At 43.0% G+C, this 21,089-nt stretch overlaps 1 protein-coding gene across 7 annotated transcripts in view; it reads left to right on the forward strand.

Moving 5' to 3' along the window:
• The window catches only part of AUTS2 (activator of transcription and developmental regulator AUTS2), a 735,180-nt gene that overhangs the window by 178,711 nt on the left and 535,380 nt on the right, over positions 1 to 21,089 (forward strand). For all 7 annotated transcript variants that reach the window (XM_065694320.1, XM_065694323.1, XM_065694322.1 and 4 more), the window contains one exon: positions 20,687 to 20,896. In XM_065694320.1, the coding sequence (XP_065550392.1) occupies positions 20,687 to 20,896 (210 nt within the window). The remainder of the gene's footprint in view (positions 1 to 20,686; positions 20,897 to 21,089) is intronic.

Raw genomic sequence — 21,089 nt, forward strand, 5'->3', positions numbered from 1 at the left:
TCTAGTGACCCATTTTGCCACCTTCCCGTCCTAGTTCTCGTCTGCTTTTGTTTCATTGTAGCTCACATTGGGGTCCAGACTCTATGTAAAATCTGTTGTTATTGCTGCAGGTCCTGTTTTTCTCAGGTGCTTTGTTTTGTCTAAATGCTGTGCTTAAAAGGAAGTTATTATTGTGTGGGAGAATGGATGTCTCAAGAAAAGGAAAGAAGTTGACAACAGCAATTTTTTTGTTTTCCATATTTATTTTAGCTGATTTCAAAGCAAATACACAGTAGGTCCATTCTGGATACTTGTCGAAGTCCCCTAGCTCACTGGCGTGAAACTTCTCTTTTTCCCTCATGTTGAGCGTGATGACAGCGTAGATTCTTTTCAGGTTTGGGATATTAATTCAGTCTTGATGCAGATGAGAGCCTTCTTTAGTCCTCCCCAGATTCCCCTTCTCCTTTTTGGACAGCTTTCTGAGGCACTGCTGATAATCCCCCAGATTACTTTCTGCCACTTCCTACTTCATTTCTTTAAGGGATGCTTAAAAGAAGAGCTGACAAAACAATGCAGCCATCAGTCTCTAACTCAAAAGGATAACTAGTTACAACCATGGCGATTGTCCAATGCATCTAGCTTTGTGTTTGAAGAAGTATTATTAGCGTGTGGGAACTGTGGTGGTTCATTCCTCCTTATGAAAGATGGATGTTTTCCCCTGTCAATGGATGTACCTTGGTCTTGGTCATGTGTGTCATTCTGTGCTGAAAGGACAAGTGGGTATCGCTAAGGTAGCATTGGTGGTGACAAGTGACTGTTTTGGCTGCAGGTGTTAAGTCTCTGATGGGTGAGGACAAGCTCTCTTTGCCAATTCTGCATGATACTTGCCCTCAGAACCTGAGCCCATTTTTATGTTTGCATGTTGTGCTTACTCTTACATGCTGGGAGATTGCTATGCTCTGGCTGTGTGCAGGCCAGGCAGGGAGGTTTGTAGGTAGTTCAAAAGCTTGGCAGACGCAACCTGGCCTCAAGAGTGCTTGTGAAATGACAGGTCCCCAGCCAAGCAAAATGCTGCTGCTGTAGACCTCCTCACGTCCTCTGCTCCTCACATTTGGGTTGTGTTTTAAAAACCTGTTGCTTTTCTACCCTCTTCCTATTGCACTGTGTCCTTTATTGGCTGCTCTGGGGATGCTGGTGGTGGGTTTCCTGTTAACAAAACTAATGCAATCTAGGAAGCCTTTTTAAAAGGAGAGATTTATGATGCCAGTGTGTTCATCTCCTTGCTGTAGACAGCTCTTCTAATGATAAAGGTGCATATATCTCAGGGTGATGTAAACAAGTTGATGGATGGCTTAGCAGTTGATGTGGGGAAAATATTGGAAGCTTTTTATCTATCTGTAGAGCTTCCTGAGAGGCTGTGAGCAGGTGGCCTGGTGCCGGCACACAGGTACATCATCATTACCTGCAGTCAGGCTGTTCACGGGTACCAGCATCTCTGTTCTGGAAATAATCAGCTGATGAAGGCACCAGGGATGGAGCTCAAGGCTGCCAGAGCACATCTCTCTCTCCTACATAGTAAGGAAAGATAGAGTATATTAATATAATAACTGGCAACTGGTCTGTATAATAAAGTGATTCTTTAATACTTGTTTAGGAAAAAAAGTGCAGATTCAGTGATTGCAGTGTTTGGTCGCAGATGCAGGTTTTAATTGTGGGGTAATAGGAGAAGGATATTCCTCTTTCCACCGTGTGTGTAGCTCTTGCGTGTATTTTTACACCTTCATTCCTAGTGTGGGCACAAGCACTAATTAGCTTTTTAGGCACAGAAGTTCCATGTAAAAGATGGAATTTTCATTGTTATAAAAGTGTCATCCAGAGCAATAAAATGTCTCCCTAATTTAAGAACACTAGAAGGCTAAATAAATTAAATATTGAAATATATTGAAATTCTTATGTTGAAGTTGATGGGTTTAAAATTACGATGAACATAAAATTGTCACAAATCTTTCTCTAAGCTGTGGCATAGCAGCTTGCCTGTGTGAAATGTGCTCTAGTTAAGGGAGTTACAAAGTGGGGGACTCTCCACTGGCTTCAGGTCTTGAGAAGCATCATTCCTTTGACAGCAGCTCCTGTGTCTCCCCATAGGAACACACAGTTCTCACTTGCTCAGAAGGGACTGCACCCTTGTGTCAGAGAATGTGGTTGCCTGGTTTGTGTTTTCAGGCTGGTGTTTTAAAGGGTGATCCATAAGGGCAGGTTCTTGTTCAGTGGTTGCTCAGCCAATCTGTTTTAGAGCCAGTGGACGTCTCCTGATGGATCTTGTGTTGGGGTAACAGCTCTTCTGGCTGGCTTTGAGAGCAGCAAAGATTTGCATAGGTCACCTTGAGATGTTAGCATGAAGCTGGGAAAACAGTTCCTCAGGGATGAATTTTTTGGAAGCTTAGCGTTGTGTAATATTGATGGTTAGCTGATCCTGTATTGAAGGATAGTTAGGCTCTGAAAGTGGGTTTCTGTATATATGGAGCCTGAAATTGCAGGTAGACTGGATGAACTGTGTGTGGCATCGCTGCATGAACAGTTAATAAACAGCCAAATTGGATGAGGGAGGTGTAAAAAGTGAGAGTGGTTTTCCCTTTATGATGAAGAAGGAGGAAGAACAGAATGCAGGGGTTCAGTCCTGGCGCTCTCCCTGCCTCTATATGGGTCGTGGGGAAGTTACTTCATGCCTGTACCTTGATCTGCACAGAGCTGAAGGGTAGTTGTTGCCGGCTCCACAGGCTGTGTGAGAATTAACTTGTTGGGAAGCAGCTTCAGACCCTTAGGCAGAGGGCTTTATGATTCCGTATCTCACTGAAGTTTTGGGAACCTGATCACTGTAGGTTCCATTCACAACTGATGAAGAGGAGGTGCCCACCTCCCCAGCCTCAGTCAGCCCCTTCACCTAGAGATGTCCCCCCTGAATGGGTCCTGTCTCTCCACTGACGACAGCAGGAGCAGGATGTGAGCATCCGCCTTAGTTCAGTGGGGTGAGTCAATGTCTATGCTTTGCTTTTTTTATCACATTTGGAACCTGTAATACAACAAGTAAATTAGAAGTGCTTTGTAATCAGTTTTTTCTTTAGATAGGCTCACTTTATAGCGCATAAGGATGGGAAAACCACGTTTGCACTTCATTATCAATAGTTTGTAAGTCTTAGTTATAGGCCATGTATTACTATGGAAGATCAAACAGAAAAATCATAGTTCACCATATAATTAAAAATGGCACCATAGTGCAGTTCCAAAGCAGAGCCCAGCTACGGTTGTGTGAGGAGCCGTAACCCCTTCCCATTTGGCTTTGCAGTTTTCTTTCTTCCTCTTAATGTTTGATTTGGTTTCTAAGGTATGATTACTTAAATTAACACAATACTGGGAAATACTAAGAAAATACTTGTCCGTGGTAATTTGGGGTTCTGTTTTAACACTCCGATGTGTTCAAGTTCATTGCCTGGGAAAGAACTTGCTGTACCTGAGGCTGTGGTTTATGACATGCAGCTCAGTGGGTTGAAAGGGTAAGCAAGCAGCAGTCCATTGCAAACTAGGTCACATTCACTCAACTCCCATGACCTGAAGCCGTAAGTCCATTTTTTCTTTTCATTTTTCTTCTTTTTAGGTTGGCCTGGAAGAGGCTGACAAAAGGGGAGGAATTGTGGCTGTTTGGTTTTTGCCTGCGGGTGATTTACAGATCGTTTTTACTGGATCACAATAGACAAATCTTATTTAAGCTCCAAGATGTACTTCCCCCGGCCTTCCAAAACCATGGCAGTCTTACTAACAGGACACTGATGTTCTTCTGACGAGATGAGGCTTTTGTTTGAATGTTGTGTCACTCATGCCATGATCTCTGCAAAGTGCTGCATTTTTAACTAGGAAAAAGCACTTACCTATTAGCTATGATATTGATGTTTCTTGAGTGGGTTTCTGGTACTGTTTGATTTGGTGATCATAACTGACTTTGTTTCGGCTCTGCTCTGACTGCCTGTAGAACACATGTATTTGGGGCGTGCGTTCTTAGTTTGATACTGAAATACTTTGCTCTTGGCTGCTGTTTCAGACTATGAACAAGCAGAAAAGAAAACTGTGATGTTTTGCTACTAGTTCCTGTGTCTTTTTAGCTAAGAAAATTACTATTCAGGAAAGTTGTATCATTGGGCATTAGGAGGACTGGGTCATTAATATTTAACTGTGTTGGAAGTAGAAAGCACTGTAACAATAATAATAATTTGCACTTGCACAGCACATTTCTCCTGAGGATCTCAAAGCACTTTACAAACCATTTAATTAAGCCTTACTAAATCCCTCTGAGGTTTATTATTAGTCCCATTTTACAGATGGTTAAGCAAGGGCGTAAAGAAGTTAAATGGTTTGCCTAAATGAGTTAGTGGGCAACAATAAGCATGTACTTCAGGAGTCCTGACCACATCTCTCCTCTCTAACAGAGGAGGAATCAAGTGACCATAGTGTCTTGCCAGCAGCAAAGAGCAGAGCACAGCAGCTGAAAAGTGAAGGTGAAGCAGTTGGTTTGAGGTAATCCAGTGTGAATACTCCTGGAAATGGTGTGATGCTACAGATGGATTGTATTATTGCTTGGTGTCCTGGCTGTAGAGGAGATGCTCGTGGTCACTGTGGCAAAGGTACAGAAGGGGTCTGAAAGCCCAAGATGTAGGAGAAAGAAAGGGGTGAAGTCCTGGCGCTCTACCTGGCCAAGGGTCTATGTTTCATCCCTTCATCCACCAGGGACATCTATGCTGCTCTGTTTCCATCCTTTAAGAGACTGGTGCCTTTCATAAGCAGCACTGCAGTTTTGGCCAGCCAGGAACTTATTTCAACACCTACCTAAAGAAGTTCTTGCCACCTGATTTAGAATTATCCATATCATTAACAGCTGCTTCTCCTCAGCCTCCCAACATGAAAGGCTGATTTATCAAGACACAAAGCAGAAGCATACAGGCAAGGGGGACTCCTTGCTGCTTAGCTGAGAACCACTTAGAAGGGTGTTCATGTACAAATGCATTAGATTATGGGTAAGCAGCTTATGGACATAAAACCACATTAGAACTTTACAGCATGCTATAAATTTCAGTTTTGTGGCATTCACAGCCACAGTGTTAGGTAATTACATTCATTATTCTACTACTAAGAGCACATAAGGTTGCCTCCCAAATGGTACTGTGTGTATTTGTGTTCAGCTGGGAATGTGCTGAGGAAAGCCTGCCCTCCCCGTGACTTCCTCCATCACTGTGCTGCTTTGCTCACGAACTTTCCGATTTTAGGATGCTTTTCAGCAGACCAGACTTCCAAACATATTGGTCTGAACATTTAGGATCCACGGTGGAGGAACTTCCGATAATCTTGTCTCATACAGCTCTTTCTAATAAGCTGGAAGCAGCATATGGACTTTGTGCAGTCATTTAGTTAGGAAGAAGTTATTGCCTGTTGTCCCTTAGGTGATCCATTTGTGCCCTGCCACCTGATATCTAGTAGTCTCTGTAATTGTTACCCTCAGCAGCTAATATTCTGGTGACACTTGCTTGGCCTTAGGTTGAGCATCTCATGCTTCATTTTCTTCTGTGCAGAAAGACTTCCTTCAGTTGGCGCAGATTCTCAGCTGGTGTAAATTAGAATAACTGCATTTGTGTGGCTCCAGGTTGGATGTCTCTGTACCACTGTTTCTTTTCTCCCTCTTTATTTTGCCTTATGGGGAAAGGCTTTGAAACCATTTGAGGTGCAGCCATAAGCTGTACACGCAGTATTCTATTGATTTCTTCTTGTATCAGTTTATTGTTTTGAAAGGCCCTTCTTGGCTATATTTTTTCCCCTTTCCAATGGATCAGGTTTTATCTCTGACGTTTTCTACCCTAGGACAGCTCCCTCTAGTCTCTGTCATTAAGCCCCATTTCCCTGGAACTTTTCCATGAATTCAACTATGAAAATAGGCTTGCAGAGAGATGTGTACTAACTAGTGTATTCCCTGGTCTTAATGTCATGCAGTGTGCATTGGGAAACAGACCCCACAGAAATTCCCCAGGAAGCTTCCTCTAGTTTCAGTGACTGCGGAGCAGGATACACAGGCAAAGTACAGCTCAGGTAGAAGGCTAAAAGTAACAGAAACAGAACAGTTGACTGGCTTATTACCCTCAATTTTTAATCACAGATTTAGCATCTGTATGTAAGAACTTATACTCCAGGAATGGAAGAATAATCCTTCCAACAAAAGCTCGCACACTATGAGGAAGGTCCGCGTCCAACTCAAACTGAACTTAAGTAAGCCAGCAAACAAAATCTGTTCTTCCTCATTTGTAAAACTTAAGTAAATCTGGTTGTAAAAACTTAAGCTTGGACAAGTCAGCAGGGGTAAATGACTTAAAGGAATGACTCACTACTCATATGTCTGTTCATTAACTGGGTCTTCAGTTGCTGATCCCCTTTCACATCAAGACGTCTTTACATCCGTATAAGAAAGCCATGAGCTACCTGTGCTGTTGAAGCAGGAGCAGCCGTTACATGAGACGCTGACAGATGCTTAATCACACACGGTCTGCAGTGAAAGGCATTCATCTATTTGCTAAATAGATGTAGTTTCAATGACACTTGAGCACTGCAGTTCCTGGGGAATTTCTTTGTCATTACTGACAAATTTATTATCCTGACCATTAAATTAATAAAACACAGAGCAACCGCAACAGCTTTTTGAGGGAAGTGATTTTTCTGGTGCTACAGAAACCCCTTCAGCCTCTATGTCGCAAGTCCATCTGCCTATTGCTCAGGATTTCCACATCTAGTGAGCGGAGGAGATGGAAAAAGCAAGTCCAGCACCTCTTAATTATGGGACGGGACAGGACAAGCCTGTTTGTCAGGGGTGAGCCTCTCACTGGAGATGACTGGTTTTTATGCACCTTGCCCAGCTGTGGTTTAGTGCTGTCTGTAGCAGTCTGTAGCGTGGACCTGCCCATTGTGCAAACATGAGCTGCCTCTTGGTCACTGCTACGCTTTGGTATCAGCACTTGCAGTTCGTTCTCATGAGTAAGGTCTGTAGTAATGGCCTTTGTTTCTGAGAGAACAGCAGTTGTGGGGAAACAACTGCCTGGTAAATCACATTTTTATGTTTTGACACTGTTTGCCTGTTATGGCTTCAGCCATAACAGTGTAATCCTTTCAGGATTACGCTGGGATATGTGACTGCATTCTTGTGGGCTTTGTTTCCCTTTTCCTGTATGTCAGCACCCAGAGGTCACACAACCTGATTTTTTGGGGCAGTGTGTCTCCCCATCACAACTTCAGAGACCTATGACCAGGCAGCAGCAAGGAGAGCCAGGAAGCTGGAGCAGCAGCCTGCTTAGATGGAGATATATTGGGGTCCTGCAAGAGAGTGTCAAGGCAGAAGGATGTTGGGGTCCTGCAAGAAGAGAACAGAAAGATGTTGTCTGAGCTGGACGCTTAACGCAGCTGCTAACCTGGTCCTTGCCCTCCTGACAAGACAGCTGCTGTTTTGGGGTTAGCATCAGTTGTGGAGCACAGTGATTTATCAGCGCTCATGTGTGACAAATGCCAGCTGTGTCATCTGTGGAGCAGCCCGTAAAGCATGGAGAGAAAGCGATGAACATGGGCTTTCTCCTACGGCTGGAGTGCCACGTTGAATCTTTGCTTCCCTTGCTCACGCTCAGTGTCAGTGCTCACATAACACCAAGTGCTTTACTGCTGTGCTCAGGGGTTCAGTGGCTTAATTGTGTGATGGTATTGATGGAAAGTTTAACAGCCACTGTGTGTATTGACTGTAGCTTCATTGGTTGCTGCTAGAACATGCCCTGCTATTCATTTAGCTGGTTTGGTCCATTTATTAGATATTACAGAGATTTTCCTTTTCTGGATGGAAGTGGTAGTGATTTCTGCAGTGGAAACCTATTGGGAATGACTCTAATCTAGTTTCTGAGGATTTATTTATTAGGGCAACACATGCTGGGCTAATTTCAGTGTGTGCTGCATGATACCTTTTCTATCCACAAGTGAAGTATTAATGAGGGGATGCAGTATTCAGACAGCAGCTTTTTTATTGTTCCTCCTTTCCTTTTATTCCTCCTCCCCCCAGAAAGCAGCGAAAGCAAAATTAGCTCAGTCAGTATTTATTGGCAAATTAGTGTTTCTAAAGACTTCTTTTGCTTGTTCTTTTCTAGAGCTCGGAGAAATAAGATTTAATGTAATGCATCTGGGATTGGATTACTGGATTGAATTTTGCAAAGTACACCAGGGAGAGCTGAGCCTGTTCAGAAAGCAGCTAAACCCCTCTAAGTCAGTAAAAAAATCAATTCGGGATAGTTGAGGAGGAATTTCTGGGTGTTTTTTGTTTTGGGTGCTTTATTTGCTGCTGGATGGCCATGTCTCCTTTGAGATGCTTTGTCAAGGTTTATTAAGCTTTTGGTGGAGGGGTTGGTAAGATACAGCCTTTCTCTGATAAACAGGATGGAAAAAAGCCTTCTGGAAGCTGAAGTCTCTCAGCCTCTTGCTTGTTGAACACAACCATTAATTCTTAAAGGAGTTCCTCAGCTGAGGTTCTGTGTTGTGACCTTTTTGGAAAGCCACAGGAGCATGAAGACCTTCAAAATTTACCCAAGTTGCGAGGCTGTGCTTAGTTACTGCTCATGTACTCATGTACCCCTACTCCTCCTATTCCTGCCTCCCTCTTCTCTCCTGCTATGAGTTGAAGTTTTGGTCCTCCAAACCAGACCAACTGCATTATTACAGTGCAGATGGCAGTAAAATCTGTGCGTTTGTGTCTGATAACAGATCTCAGGATGCAGCACGGCTTGGGAAATTCCAGCTCTGTTGCAGGAGTAGATCTCATCCCAGAAGAATAGCGTCTGCATTTAGATTCTATTTCTCTCTGGAAAATTGGCCTGGATTTTTCCTCTGGACTTCATCTTTTGTTTCTTAGTCTGGAGGAGCTGAGTTACTGGTGCTCCTGGGTATGTATGGCTTTATCTTTTGGAAGAGAAGTTTGCACAGTGCTGTGCCAGCATATGGAGAGGTCCGAGTGTATGAACCTGGGCTAAGCCTGAGGGAAAGGAGGAGTGGGAAGGCTGGCAGATTTCTCAGGGTGTGGAATAAGTTTTAGTAAGGCCATCAAGAATGCAAGAAGGGAGGAAAAAATAACTCTGAATGAGGTAAAGCCTGACGTGCCAGGAAGTCATCAAGTGTTTTGTTGAAACCCGGTACAGTATCTTTTAGTCCTATGCATCCTGTGATGGTCCTGAGAAGCAGGTTGCAGAAGTGTGGTCTGAGAGGACTGCATCCTCCTCAGCCTTAAATAGGAAATGGGCAAAGAAGCAAAATGCTTTCACTCTTGTAACAGGAAGAACTAATGGTTCCTAGGTGAGGTTTAATACTCTCAGCAATCCTTGCAGCGTATGTTTTTACATTATAGCCATTTTCTTGAGTCAGACATCCCCACTGCCTGTTCAGTAAACACAGAAAGCACAGATTATCAGTTAAGAGTATCGACAGCATTTCAAGTGCTATCAGAGAACATTTAATTCAGTTTAATTTTGTGATAAATCTCATGTTTAATCCTCTGGTTGCTCTGTAATCATGTCTCTATTGATCTTTTCTGAATGACTGCATGCAGTTTAATAAACTTTGCCATTAACCCAAGCTTTCTAAAAGGGGAGATTGATTCCAGTATCAAGTCCGAGAGAACCAATAAGCACCTGAACATCATTAAATCTGTCCATTATAAAACATTTGCATTAAGATCAAAGTATAAGTGTAGAGGTGAATTTGCAGCTTATTAGAGGAAGAATTTGCAGTCAGAAAGCCTCAGTATGTCAGTCAAAATCAGCAGCAGTTTTCAGCATGGCTGATTCAAGCTGACATCTCCTTTCATTTCTTATTTCTCAAATCCGTCTTTCATCCTATTGAGCGACCTCCTTCCCTCTTTTCTCAGCCATAATAATATCCTTCAATTTATTCCAACATTTCACTCCAGGCATTTGTTTAGTCCAGATTTTTGAGGTCATTTTTTGCCTCATAATAAAACTACAGAGTTTGAGTGTCTTTCCAGAGTATTGGTTTGGATTTTCTGTCCTGAACTTCTTTTACAAGGAGCACCCGTCCTCGTTACGTGAGATGGAAAATAGGCCATGGAATGGGGGACAGGTTACAGAATTGAAAAAGAGGGATGGCTTTATCACAGACTAGAATTCCAGACTGGTCTGTGTTGGAAGGGACCTTAAAGCTCACCCAGTTCCAGCCCCCTGCCATGGGCAGGGACACCTTCCACTGGAGCAGCTTGCTCCAAGCCCCTGTGTCCAACTTGGCCTTGAGCACTGCCAGGGATGGGGCAGCCACAGCTTCTCTGGGCACCCTGTGCCAGCGCCTCAGCACCCTCACAAGGGAGAACTTCTGCCTGCAGTGGGCAGACCCCAGGAACATGCTGGCTGTGGTGTTTGGCCTGATGAAGTTTTGGGGCCTGAGAGGCTTGGGAGATTAGTGACTGACTCTGCTGCATGGAAGGGCTAAAGGCCTGAATTCACCAAGCCATTTATTTCCTTTGGAAAAAAAGTCAATGGGAATTAAATAGTTTGAGGCCCCTGAATACCTGCTTTGTGGCTCAGGGCTTAGCTTACTACTGCAGGTCAGAGAGAGGGGCAGTGGAAGATCACGAATTTCACAATACAACTCCAGGTACCCACATTAATAACTTTCCATCTCAGTCCAGCCAGCTCTGATCCTGTGCCTGGCAGGGTACAAGTTGTGATAAGGTCAGACAGGAGAGACTTGGATACCAGCACCATCAAGCAGATTCAAAAGCAGATCTTGAAGAGGAAAGGTTTCCTTCCAAGTGCAGACTCATTCCTGCTTATGGTTCTCATTCTCTTCAACATATTCTGTAGTGCTCTCGAGATGCATTGCAGCTTTATCTGCTTTTCTGCTCGAGGCAAGTTTTTACAGAGACACGGCAGTTCGGATGCTTTCTACAGAAGAAATGGTTACAAGTTCAGTCGAGACAGCCAGATAGGATAAAGTGTGGTTCGAATGTAAGTATTGCTCAAGCAGTATGATTCACAGCTTCTGTAACTCTTCGCGAGTTTGCTGGAGGCATTAGCAAATCTCTTGACTTGAGATGTTCTGTTTTGGAACCGGATCCCCTGACTGTGCATCCCTACCAAGTTGAATTTGTAGCTTCTAGGTGGCTATAAACAAGAAAGATTACAGAAATTGCTTTGTCAGCCTCTAAATAGCCTTGAATATTAGATGACATTTCAGTTTTAAAGGATCTATCCACAGAGTAGCTTAAAAAGAGTTTAATATTTGCAGAAGACATCAGATTTTCAGCCACGGCACAACTGTAAAGGAAATTTCCTTTTTCTCTGGTGAATAAGGCAGCTTTACGGGGTCTGTGCTCTGTCATAAAACTGAAGAAAGCAGTTACCTTTGGTTTTCCCTGATATTTATTCATGCTGTCTTCTACGCCCATTTTACTGGAGACTCCTTAAATCAAAGATGGAACAGAAGAATGGTGGTTCCTCTCCTAGGAACTGCTGAGTATACCTGGTGTTTTGGGGGCGATGCTGTGTAGACTTTGGAGCATCCATTGGCCTAAAGCTGTGAAGCAAATGCTTTGTTACAAGGATGTGATGCATGAGCAGAAGTGGAGAAATAAAGATGGAAAATGTGGCAGTTATCCAGTGGGTCTGGTTCTCTGCAGTTGGTGCAGTGGTTTATACCTTTGTGAAGGAACAACAAAACAGGTCTGCTATTTATTTCATCTGTGTATGTGAATGAGGGCTCTTGAGATAGGAATAACTTGTATCTACTTTGTAAGTGGTGCGAAGGACAAGGCAATGATAAATCTTGTCTGTTATGCTAAGCTGTGCTTCTGAACTGCAGAGAAGGGGATTTGCCAATGATCAGCACTACAAGAATGTAATCCCTCTGGTTTTCTGATCATCAAGTTTATCTTCCCTGTATCTGTTTCCTAGGGGAAGAATAAGCCAGCAAATGGAAAGGTTATGTATTGCTCTGTTTCTTACACTTTTGTTCTTTACTATCTGTCAGTCTGAATGCTGGAAGGAGGTTTCTTTGCAGATGGGAAGTTGAACTGTTGTTTCTTTTTTTCCCCCTCTAATAGCACAAAGGTTCTGATCCTTTTCCTAATGAAGAATATTACCAACCTCGCCTGAAGTGATGCAGTCCTCCCATCTATCCCAGCTTTCTTTCTCCTTCTCATTATTTTCTAATCACCGTTCTTTCATTTCAGAATGTGCCTTCATCAGTCTTTTGTGTGAGGTTGTATGCCACATGCCAGGAACAGTGCTAGAGTTAAGTGGTTCCCAGAGAAGGACAAAGGAAATCAAGAGGAATATGAGACAGTAGGAGCTTAGAAGACAGAAAAGCTGGTGTGTTAAGTAGTTTGACTTCTTGACCCAGGGTGGAAAAAGAGTTGTCTCAAAATAGTTTTTTTATTTTGAAAAGCTCAGGAATTATCACCCATTATTATGTGGATCTTTTTGTTTGGTTAAAAGATGTGCAGGTTGCAGCATTTACCATCTGGCATAATCCTTGAGCAGTCCTCATTCTGTCCTTTTCCCTTCCTTATTTTGTGTGGTCTGTCCCCAGAGCTCGGTTTATCCTGCTTCCTTGCATGGGCCTTCCGTTTCCCTGCATGCTTGTACGACTTCCTTTGTGATACAGAAATAAATGAAGTGGATGTTTCCATCTCTCCCTGTTCTATCCCTGTATAGTGCAGTTTCTTGGTTTCTTTCTCTTGCCTCCTGCATAGCACATTTTCTGGTCCACTCTTGATGCTAACATTGCAGGAAAGCTGTCCTCTCTCTGGTGCCCCAGCTCAGTTCCTTTCTGTGGCCATGATACTTTAGTGAGCATTGTGAGACCTTTGGAACACTCTGGACTGTGCTGGTGCTTACATCTTTCAACATGACAAGGAATACAGAGGTGCTTCTGATTTGATTTACAAACCATCATACATTTTTTATGAATGCTGAGTGCTGTGCTAATGAATGGTGCCAGTGTGAGAGCTTGGAGGCTGAAGTCATCTGTTTAACCCTAGTGCAGAAATAACAGCGATGAGAGCCCTATAAGTCCATTTATTCTACCCCTACCAGTAAAGGGGGATACCCTTTAAATGTAAAATTTATTGTCCCACTAACTCCTTGGACTCAGTCTGTGACCTGCCAACCAAAGTGCCAGTTGAATTATTCAGTGAGCACCAGACATAGCTTGAAAAGTAGAGGAGCCCAGAGTCAGCTTCGTGCCAAAGGCTTCACTGGAGGGGAATGTGATTTCATTGCAGGAGTCTCCTGGTAAACTTGGCAAGACATAGGGCAAAAATAAAGGACTGCTGCTTTTGGGCATGAAATAAAGTTAAAAGGGGACATATTCCGTTCTTAAAGTTAAGAAAGCAATGTAATTTGGTGTGTATTTTGGACACTGGCACAGGCTGACCAAGGAAGTCGTGAATACTCCATCCCTGGCAGTGTTCAAGGCCAGGTTTGGAGCAACCTGCTGTTAGTGGAAGGCATACCTGTCTGTGGCAGGGGGTTGGAACTGGATGAGCTATAAGGTCCCTTCAACCCAACCCATTCCATGATTCTATATGAGTTGAATGTAATCAGAATCTGTTTTTTTCTCTGCCTTCATCTTGTATTTAGTATGTGGCATGAGGGAGGCCATCACACTATGTATTTTAGAAGCAGTCATTATCTGTATCCTTGTAATATGTGGTGCTGACTAAAGCCTGATTTGCAGAGTGCGCAGCACTCCCTGGAGCTGCTGAAATCAATGAAGGCTGTGCTTCATTAGATAAAGTGCTCTGCAGAGCTGAGTTCTCTGAAAAATCAAATCTTAGGTGCTTCCTAATGGGTGCTTAAAATTAAGCAGATGTTTCTGACCTGAACGCGGTCAGGACTGTTGTTGGCGCCTATAAAATGGGCATAGTGAAGTACCTTCATTGGGCTAAACAGCTGTAAACATGTCCTTGGTATTTATTGAGCATCTGATAGTACAGAGAAGCTGTATAGAAAAACCCTTGAGGAAATTAATAATTGTGCATTCAGAGGAGGGTGTGAATGGAGCGAAAGAAAACAAGTTTCATGTCCACATGTTGGATAAAGAGGAGAAAACAAAGTCCTGAGTGGCTGCTCATTAGCTGAATAGCTTCTGTTCTGTGCAGGGAAATAAGAACATGCAATCATGTAATTAAAGATTGTATCATGATGCATATGCACAAGAGGGCTGAATTCAGGTGGTGGTTACAGCCTTAATCCCGGCCTTTCATAACTTCCAAGTCCTTGACTTTTCGTAACCTCAATAATGCTGCTTTAATGTAGTTTTTGGTGTGTAATTTAAATCATCAGCACCTGAAAAGGAACCTTCTGTTTATCAATGATATTGTTAACAAATGATTTTGGGTTGAAAAATCAAAGCAATCTCTTTGCTACAGAAGCTCTTTTATAAAACATATCTCAAGCAGACAGCAACTTGCTTTTCTGTTGTTTTGCTTCATCTATAATCACCGCAGAGCATCCTGCAGCCTGGAATGGCATTTCATCTTCACTCTGTCGCACAACCCTTTTTGCACTACACTGAACCACTTTGTTTCCAGATTCCAGAGAGGTTGCAGGAGGTGATGGGTTGTAGTTTTAGGAAAACAAAGCGAACAAACCAAGATTAAACCTTTCTGCAGAGGTCCTGCGACTTGGAGCAATTGCTGGGATTAGTGGATGGGCTACTGCACCCACTGTATTTGACACCACAGCTCTCTTCACCAGTCCCTTGTGGCCTGAAAGACCTTAATTTCTATGCTTTGAGATTCCTTTTCTCTTCTGTGTTGAGCTTTAGGCCTGCCTTCGGTTCTCCCCGGTGTTGTTTTCGGAGCGTGTGTGATTTTTCTCACCTAGAATCCTGCTTTTGAGGAGCTAATTGTGCATTCAGAAGAACACACAGTGTGTTTTAACTGTCTTATCTGGAGGGAAATGAATGGCTCTTACAAACAGCTCGGTTTATTGTCTGATTTTGAAAGATTTGAAGGCACTACTCAATGCGTTGTTTTCAGACCTTTACACCTTGTTACTGCCAGACCTCAAAAGATGAAATGTGAAATGCAAGAGGAGTGCTGAAGTCTTAGGGCATAAAAATCCTTCCTAAATGTAACAGAAAACACAGTGTGAGTTGATGAAGCCTGTCAGGATGTGATGGCAAATTTGGTGCCCTTGGACTGGCACCGTTTCCTCATTCCGAGGGGGGTTTTAAGTCAGTTTGTGCAGCCCTGAGCGTGTGTTGCTCGCTGGATTGCCAGCTAACAATACCCACTGCGTGATGCTAACACAACCGCAGTGTTTCTCTCGGCTCTGCTCTCCAGGCAGGTTAATTTCCTGCAAGCTCAACTTCTATAGCAGATTTCCTCAGTGAATATGGAGGTGTTGGGTTTGTCAGTGTTTGTCTGTGTGTTTTCATAGGAAACCCTTTGGCTGCTTCTTGCTTCGCCTCACGTAACATCCCTGGCAAATGAAGCACTTCTGCAGCTGACAGCCAGGGCTGAGGTGCTGAGTCTGTCTCCTGGTTGTGTCCGCAACTTGGAAGGAATTTCAAATCAGCTTTTATAGCTAGTGAAAATGTGTTTTATTTTTCCCTTAATTGGCTTCTTCTTTCTGCACTGGTGTTCCTGACCAAATGTGAGTTGCTTGAACCTTGGAAATAGATGAGAGACTCCAGAAGTACCTTTCTTGCAGTTCTGTTTGACACTTGGGTGCCTGAATAGCGGTCAGGGGCAAACTGGGAGATTCAGGCTTCCTTTTCTAACTGTTTCTGTTTTAAGTGGAGCATTCCAATGACATTTTGTGGCTGTTCAATAATTTGGGCTTTTTTAAAGTGCTGTATTTCTTTATATTTAATTTTGGTGTTGGAAAGAAGGATAAATTGGTGATCTCTTACATAAACCTGTTATGGACTTCAGCAAGAACCCGAGGCGCAAATAAGTGGGATATAGTCATAGAACGATGCAGTTACTGCTTGGTTTTCCTAGCCCTGCTTTTATATTGAATAATCAGCTTTGAAAAGTTGCACTTCACTGGGGTCACATTCAGTGTGAATTCAGAAAGCAAGTTCTTGCAACGTGGGAATCACAGCGATAATCCGGAAGGATGACTTGGAAAGATCAAGGCTTGGAATGGCTGAGCAGCACCTGAATTTTTCATCCAGTTAAGTGCCTGCGGTGTGTTTGCCACAGAGTGCATTTAGTGCTGTTTTTCACTGAGTGTTCCCTTAGAAAATCCCTGTACTAAGGAATGGAACAGAGTTCCTGTTGTTCACATGTAGCTTTTAAGTTGTTGTTGGAGGGAAGGTGACTGGAGGGAAAGGCAGCAGCGATGGACTGACTCTTGGGTGTGATTCGTAGGGGTGAAGTGTGTACCCCACAAAGCAGTGTGAAGCACTGCTCAGCTGCCACTGAGGAGCTGATTTATAATGAATGAGCTGTCATTTACATAGCAAGAAGATGAACTCTCCTGAAATAAATCAGGCAGAGCTCCCGGAAAGCTTAACACTTGATAGGAACACCGTGTGTCCTTCAAGCCTCCCATCTCAAGAGATTGTCTGTGGTACCCACAGAGGCTGCTTCTCCTCCCTTCACCAGTGGCTTGGATTGAAGTTGTTGGGAGGAATTGGAGCCGAGATGATTGCAGAGCCACCTCACTGGGCTCCAGCAGCTCTCCTGCTCTCTGGGTCTGTTCAGCACGGGCGGCTCCTGTTCGCTGTGGCACGTACGGTGGGATCGGGTTGATGAATGTGCCCAACAGAAATAGAACAATTGGATTTTTTTATTTTTTTTTTTTAGATTATACTGTATGCTCATAAATATTAATGCATTTTGTATTGAGTTGCATGTAATTATGTATTTATACATTTAAGTCACCTTCCTGATACACTTAAGGCACTTTACTGATGAAAGATACATCTGAATAAGATGGTTTTAAACCATGCCTAATATGTTTGTAGGATTTATTTAATAATGTGTGGGCTTGTATGCTGGCAGGAGAGGAGAAAAACCTCTATTAAAGCCTGAAAGTGTTGTTCACAGGGTCTTCTACTTAGTTTGAATTGACTCCATGGGTAGCTGCTGAAAAATATGTCTCGACATGAAATATTACTACATCTCCTTATCTGTGTAGATAAGGTCTGTGCAGTCCTGTCACCTTAGAGTAATTACAGCTTATTACTCTAATCATGATGATGCCTGAAGTCTGTAATTAAGATTGTGCTGGCTAATGTACTAGCACGCGGCACGGTAGAGCTATTGTCCTATCTAAACAACAGAAAGATAAAAATTGGATGAGGAAGAAAGGGCAGCAAGTGGGGAAGTGATTTATGCAGGGCCACGGTTCCCAGCCAAGCGCCGCCTCCACTGAACCCAACAGCTTCCAAGAGGGCAGGATCCATATGTGTCCTGTGCAGCTGCATGTTCTGCTATACCTGTGGTGCGTCCAGAAACATCCTGGGCAGTCTGCACCCTCAAACATGAGGACCGACATTCCATAGGATCTCTAATCAAGCTACTTTTAATGTATCCTTCAGATGAAAAATTTAATACAGATTTCTATATTCATACATATTTTAAAGCCAAATCATATATCTGTTGGAAGCAGTGAGAGGTTCTAGCATACAATTCAATAACAAGGTTATGACCCACAGCACTCTGCAGTAGTGTCAGCTGGGGAAAAGCTGTTCTGCAGGAACGTGGTTGTCTAAACACCAGCCTTTGTATCTGCGTTTCATAGGAAGCCCACCCACTAAAGTGGATTTGAAGCCTGCTTTCAAAGAGTGCACCACGTACGTGGGGAGCAACCTTTCCTCTCTTTGGTCGTGAGCAGAATGGACACCTTGTTTTTGAAGATCTCTGTAAATTGGTCCTTCTGTCCTGGAAGGTCTTCTCAGTTTGCAGGGGCCTTTGTGGGTTTGGTGTCACTCGGCTTTGCCATATTTCATCCCAATTCTGACATAAGCTAAACTTTTCTTTAGGTGTATCTGACAATTCATGAAGCTATTCAGTTGGCTGGAAAACAGGATTCTTATGGAGGAGGTTATCCCAGAGCGATCTGCAAAATGTGACCCATCTCACACCCTCTTTAAAGCTAATGGGAACTAGTAATTTCTTGATGGCAGTGCTAGCACCATTAGGCATTTTATAAGCTTCTGGAAGCCTGCCACTCTTTCATTTAGATCACTCATAGCTGGGAGGGGGGAAAAATTCCCTCAAGAGCTATTGAGTCATTAGGAGAATTTTGATTTCTTTTTTAATTCCAGAAAGTTTCCCTTTCTTCAGTCCTTCAACCTTTCACATTTAGAGTGAATCCTCTTAATAGCATTTCTACCTACAAACACGAGCTCTGTGTTTCAGCACAAGTCCTGTGCTGATACAATGTACTACTCCTAAAGCACTGGAGTTTTCTATAATGATTTTAAAAAAGAAATTAAGATTGATGCGTCATTAGCTGCAGATGATGGTTATCTTGAGGCAGAAATCTGCTCCATGGTAAGGTATCTCATTGTTTCAATAGAGTGCATTGAGCAAGGTGTAATCCTGGCGCTATTTTCCTGTGTTGAAGTTGCTCTGTGGGAATTGCAACCTCAGTTTTCCAATTTATTGCACAAAGTGTAGCAGGATAGGGCCGAGGGCAGGAATGGCTGTGCCAGGCTCTCTGCGTTTGTTATCAGGGAGGTCAGCGTGTAGCTGTAGTTGCTGTTTTTATGAAGCTATTGACAGTGAGTATTGGTGAAATCATTGCTGCAGTCTTTGACACCTGAGAATTAGCCTTTGTGCATTCATGGCGTGTAGCTGAATCTAAAACCTTCCTGGGAAAGGAGGGAGGTGTGCTCAGAGAAGTGATTTATTGCTCTATATTACTTTGGGCTCGCTCTGTAGGGTCTCCCAGGCTTTTTGCAAGTAGGTCTCAAAGTGTACTAAGAAGAGCTGTGCTACTGCTGACTTCTTTTATAGTAGCTGGAGGAACCAGAGGAGGGAGAACACTGTGTTCAAGTGTTCAAGGCCAGGTTGGACAGGGTTTGGAGCAAGCTGCTCTAGTGGAAGGTGTCCCTGCCCCTGGCAAGGGGTTGGAACTGGATGAGCTTTAAGGTCCCTTCCAACCCAACCCAGTCTGGGTTTCTATGTTCTTAAAGTACTGATCTGCTTTATAGGTGAAGATCCCAAAGATTTTTTTCATGAGTTTGGATAAGGCTCCCAGCTTTCCTGATGTGAATAACACTGGGTGAAGAAAAGCTTTCGATATTTCCCATGCTGTCTGAGGTGAAGAAAAGGCAGAAAAAGTATCTTACAGCTTCTGTTCCAGCATCCCTTCTTTAATGGCTGTAAAATCATTCTTTTCACCAAATATCAAAGTTGAACATTGCCTGTCTTTAGTTTAATTAATCTTTTCACTGGTTTTAGTTATGAATTTTGTGAAGCTCTTGTGTTTTAGATAGGCATTTAGGGAGCATTCTTTAATTAAAGCCAAACTGATTTTTGCCTGCAGGCATAGGGGTTTTTGCATTAAAAGGTAGCATAATTTGAATTATATTCTCCTGAACCTGAAATTTTATGTGACACAGGGACCAATAGCCCAATTTCTTTCCTGCTGTTGGTTATAATAATAAGTGACAATGAACAGCAGCATGTAGGCTTACAAGATCACATAGTGCTTTATGGTGGGGCATGGAGAGCATCTGGTCAAAGTGCCGGGCATGTTAGTAGAGTATGCTTGAAGTATTACACTGTTTAAGTAATATGGCTGCTATCTGGAAATACTGTACTCCTCCTTACAGAGTTGTTGGAGTAGCTACGACTTGGCAGATTTTATGTGTTAGGTGCATGCAATGAATTGTAATTTGCCACTTTCCAGTAACTTCTAATTCTTCTTTCCCAATGACCCTCCAGCCTCCACTTCCTCTGCCTTTAATTCTGTTTTACTGGAAATTTTCTTTTTAAGTAACATTTATCTTAAACAAAAACATGAATTCTGGGTGTTGCAGGTTATCAGTAAGAAAACAGCTGTAGGCTAAGCAACAGAATTCGTGTTTGTAACGTGACCCGAATGTCTTTCATAGACAGACACTGATTCTGGGGTTTAGGGAAGGGTCAGTAACAAAGTTTGCCAATACAAGCCTGAGGTTTTTTTTCAGGGCTTTCCCCCCATGTCAAGATTTAGTTTGAGGGAAATGTCCACCACAGTGAGTTGAGATTCACTGGTTATGATTTGATTTGGATCAGAGCTTGGCTTCTCAAATGCAAGAAAGAATAAATGTGAAAAGCCAGGCCTTGTTTAAATCAAAGATGATTGTTAAATTTAGACAGTATAAACGTAGGTGCATCTTCTAGATGCACGCTCACTTGATACATGAGATGGTTTTGAGAATCAGGAGGTTGACGGTATGAAATCTAAAGGATTATGTATCTGCTTCCGTGTGCTCACTTCATCTTACAGGTTTTATTTTGCATTTCCCTATCTCTTTATTAAATGGACATCAGTTAAGACTGGCTTTGCCTTTTCTGGTGACTGTAACATTGCCTCAGAATGCTTTGCTGGTCACCTGGAATTGCTGCTTAAAGAAGTCGATGAGGTCGGAGCTATATCTTAACCGTTGTGTTTTTCTTCTCTTCCTGCAGAAGGATGTAGCTCTGAAACCTCAGGAACGTGTGGAGAAGCGACAGAATCCCCTAGCCAAGAAGAAACGGGAAGCACTTTCCAATGGGCTGGCGTTTCTTCCGAAAAAGAACAGACTCCACCACCACCAGTACAGCTCTGACCGAGAAAATGATCGTAATCTCTGCCAGCACCTTGGGAAAAGGAAGAAGATACCGAAGGGCCTCAGACAGGTAGGAAGCAAGTTACCTGCTGTGGGGAGGGGTGTGCTCTGGCTGTTGGCACATGGTATGTAAAAGCGGATTTCTCTTTGTAGTTGTTTTTTTCTTGGGCCACTTGGAACTGTGTCCCGGTACTAGAAGAGATTAACTGAGTGGGAAAGCAAGTGGTGTATTGATGCTGGAGCTGAGTTGATTAATAAATGAG

Source organism: Lathamus discolor, chromosome 14 (genome assembly GCF_037157495.1).
Source record: "Lathamus discolor isolate bLatDis1 chromosome 14, bLatDis1.hap1, whole genome shotgun sequence".
NCBI classification, from domain to species: Eukaryota; Metazoa; Chordata; class Aves; order Psittaciformes; family Psittacidae; genus Lathamus; species Lathamus discolor.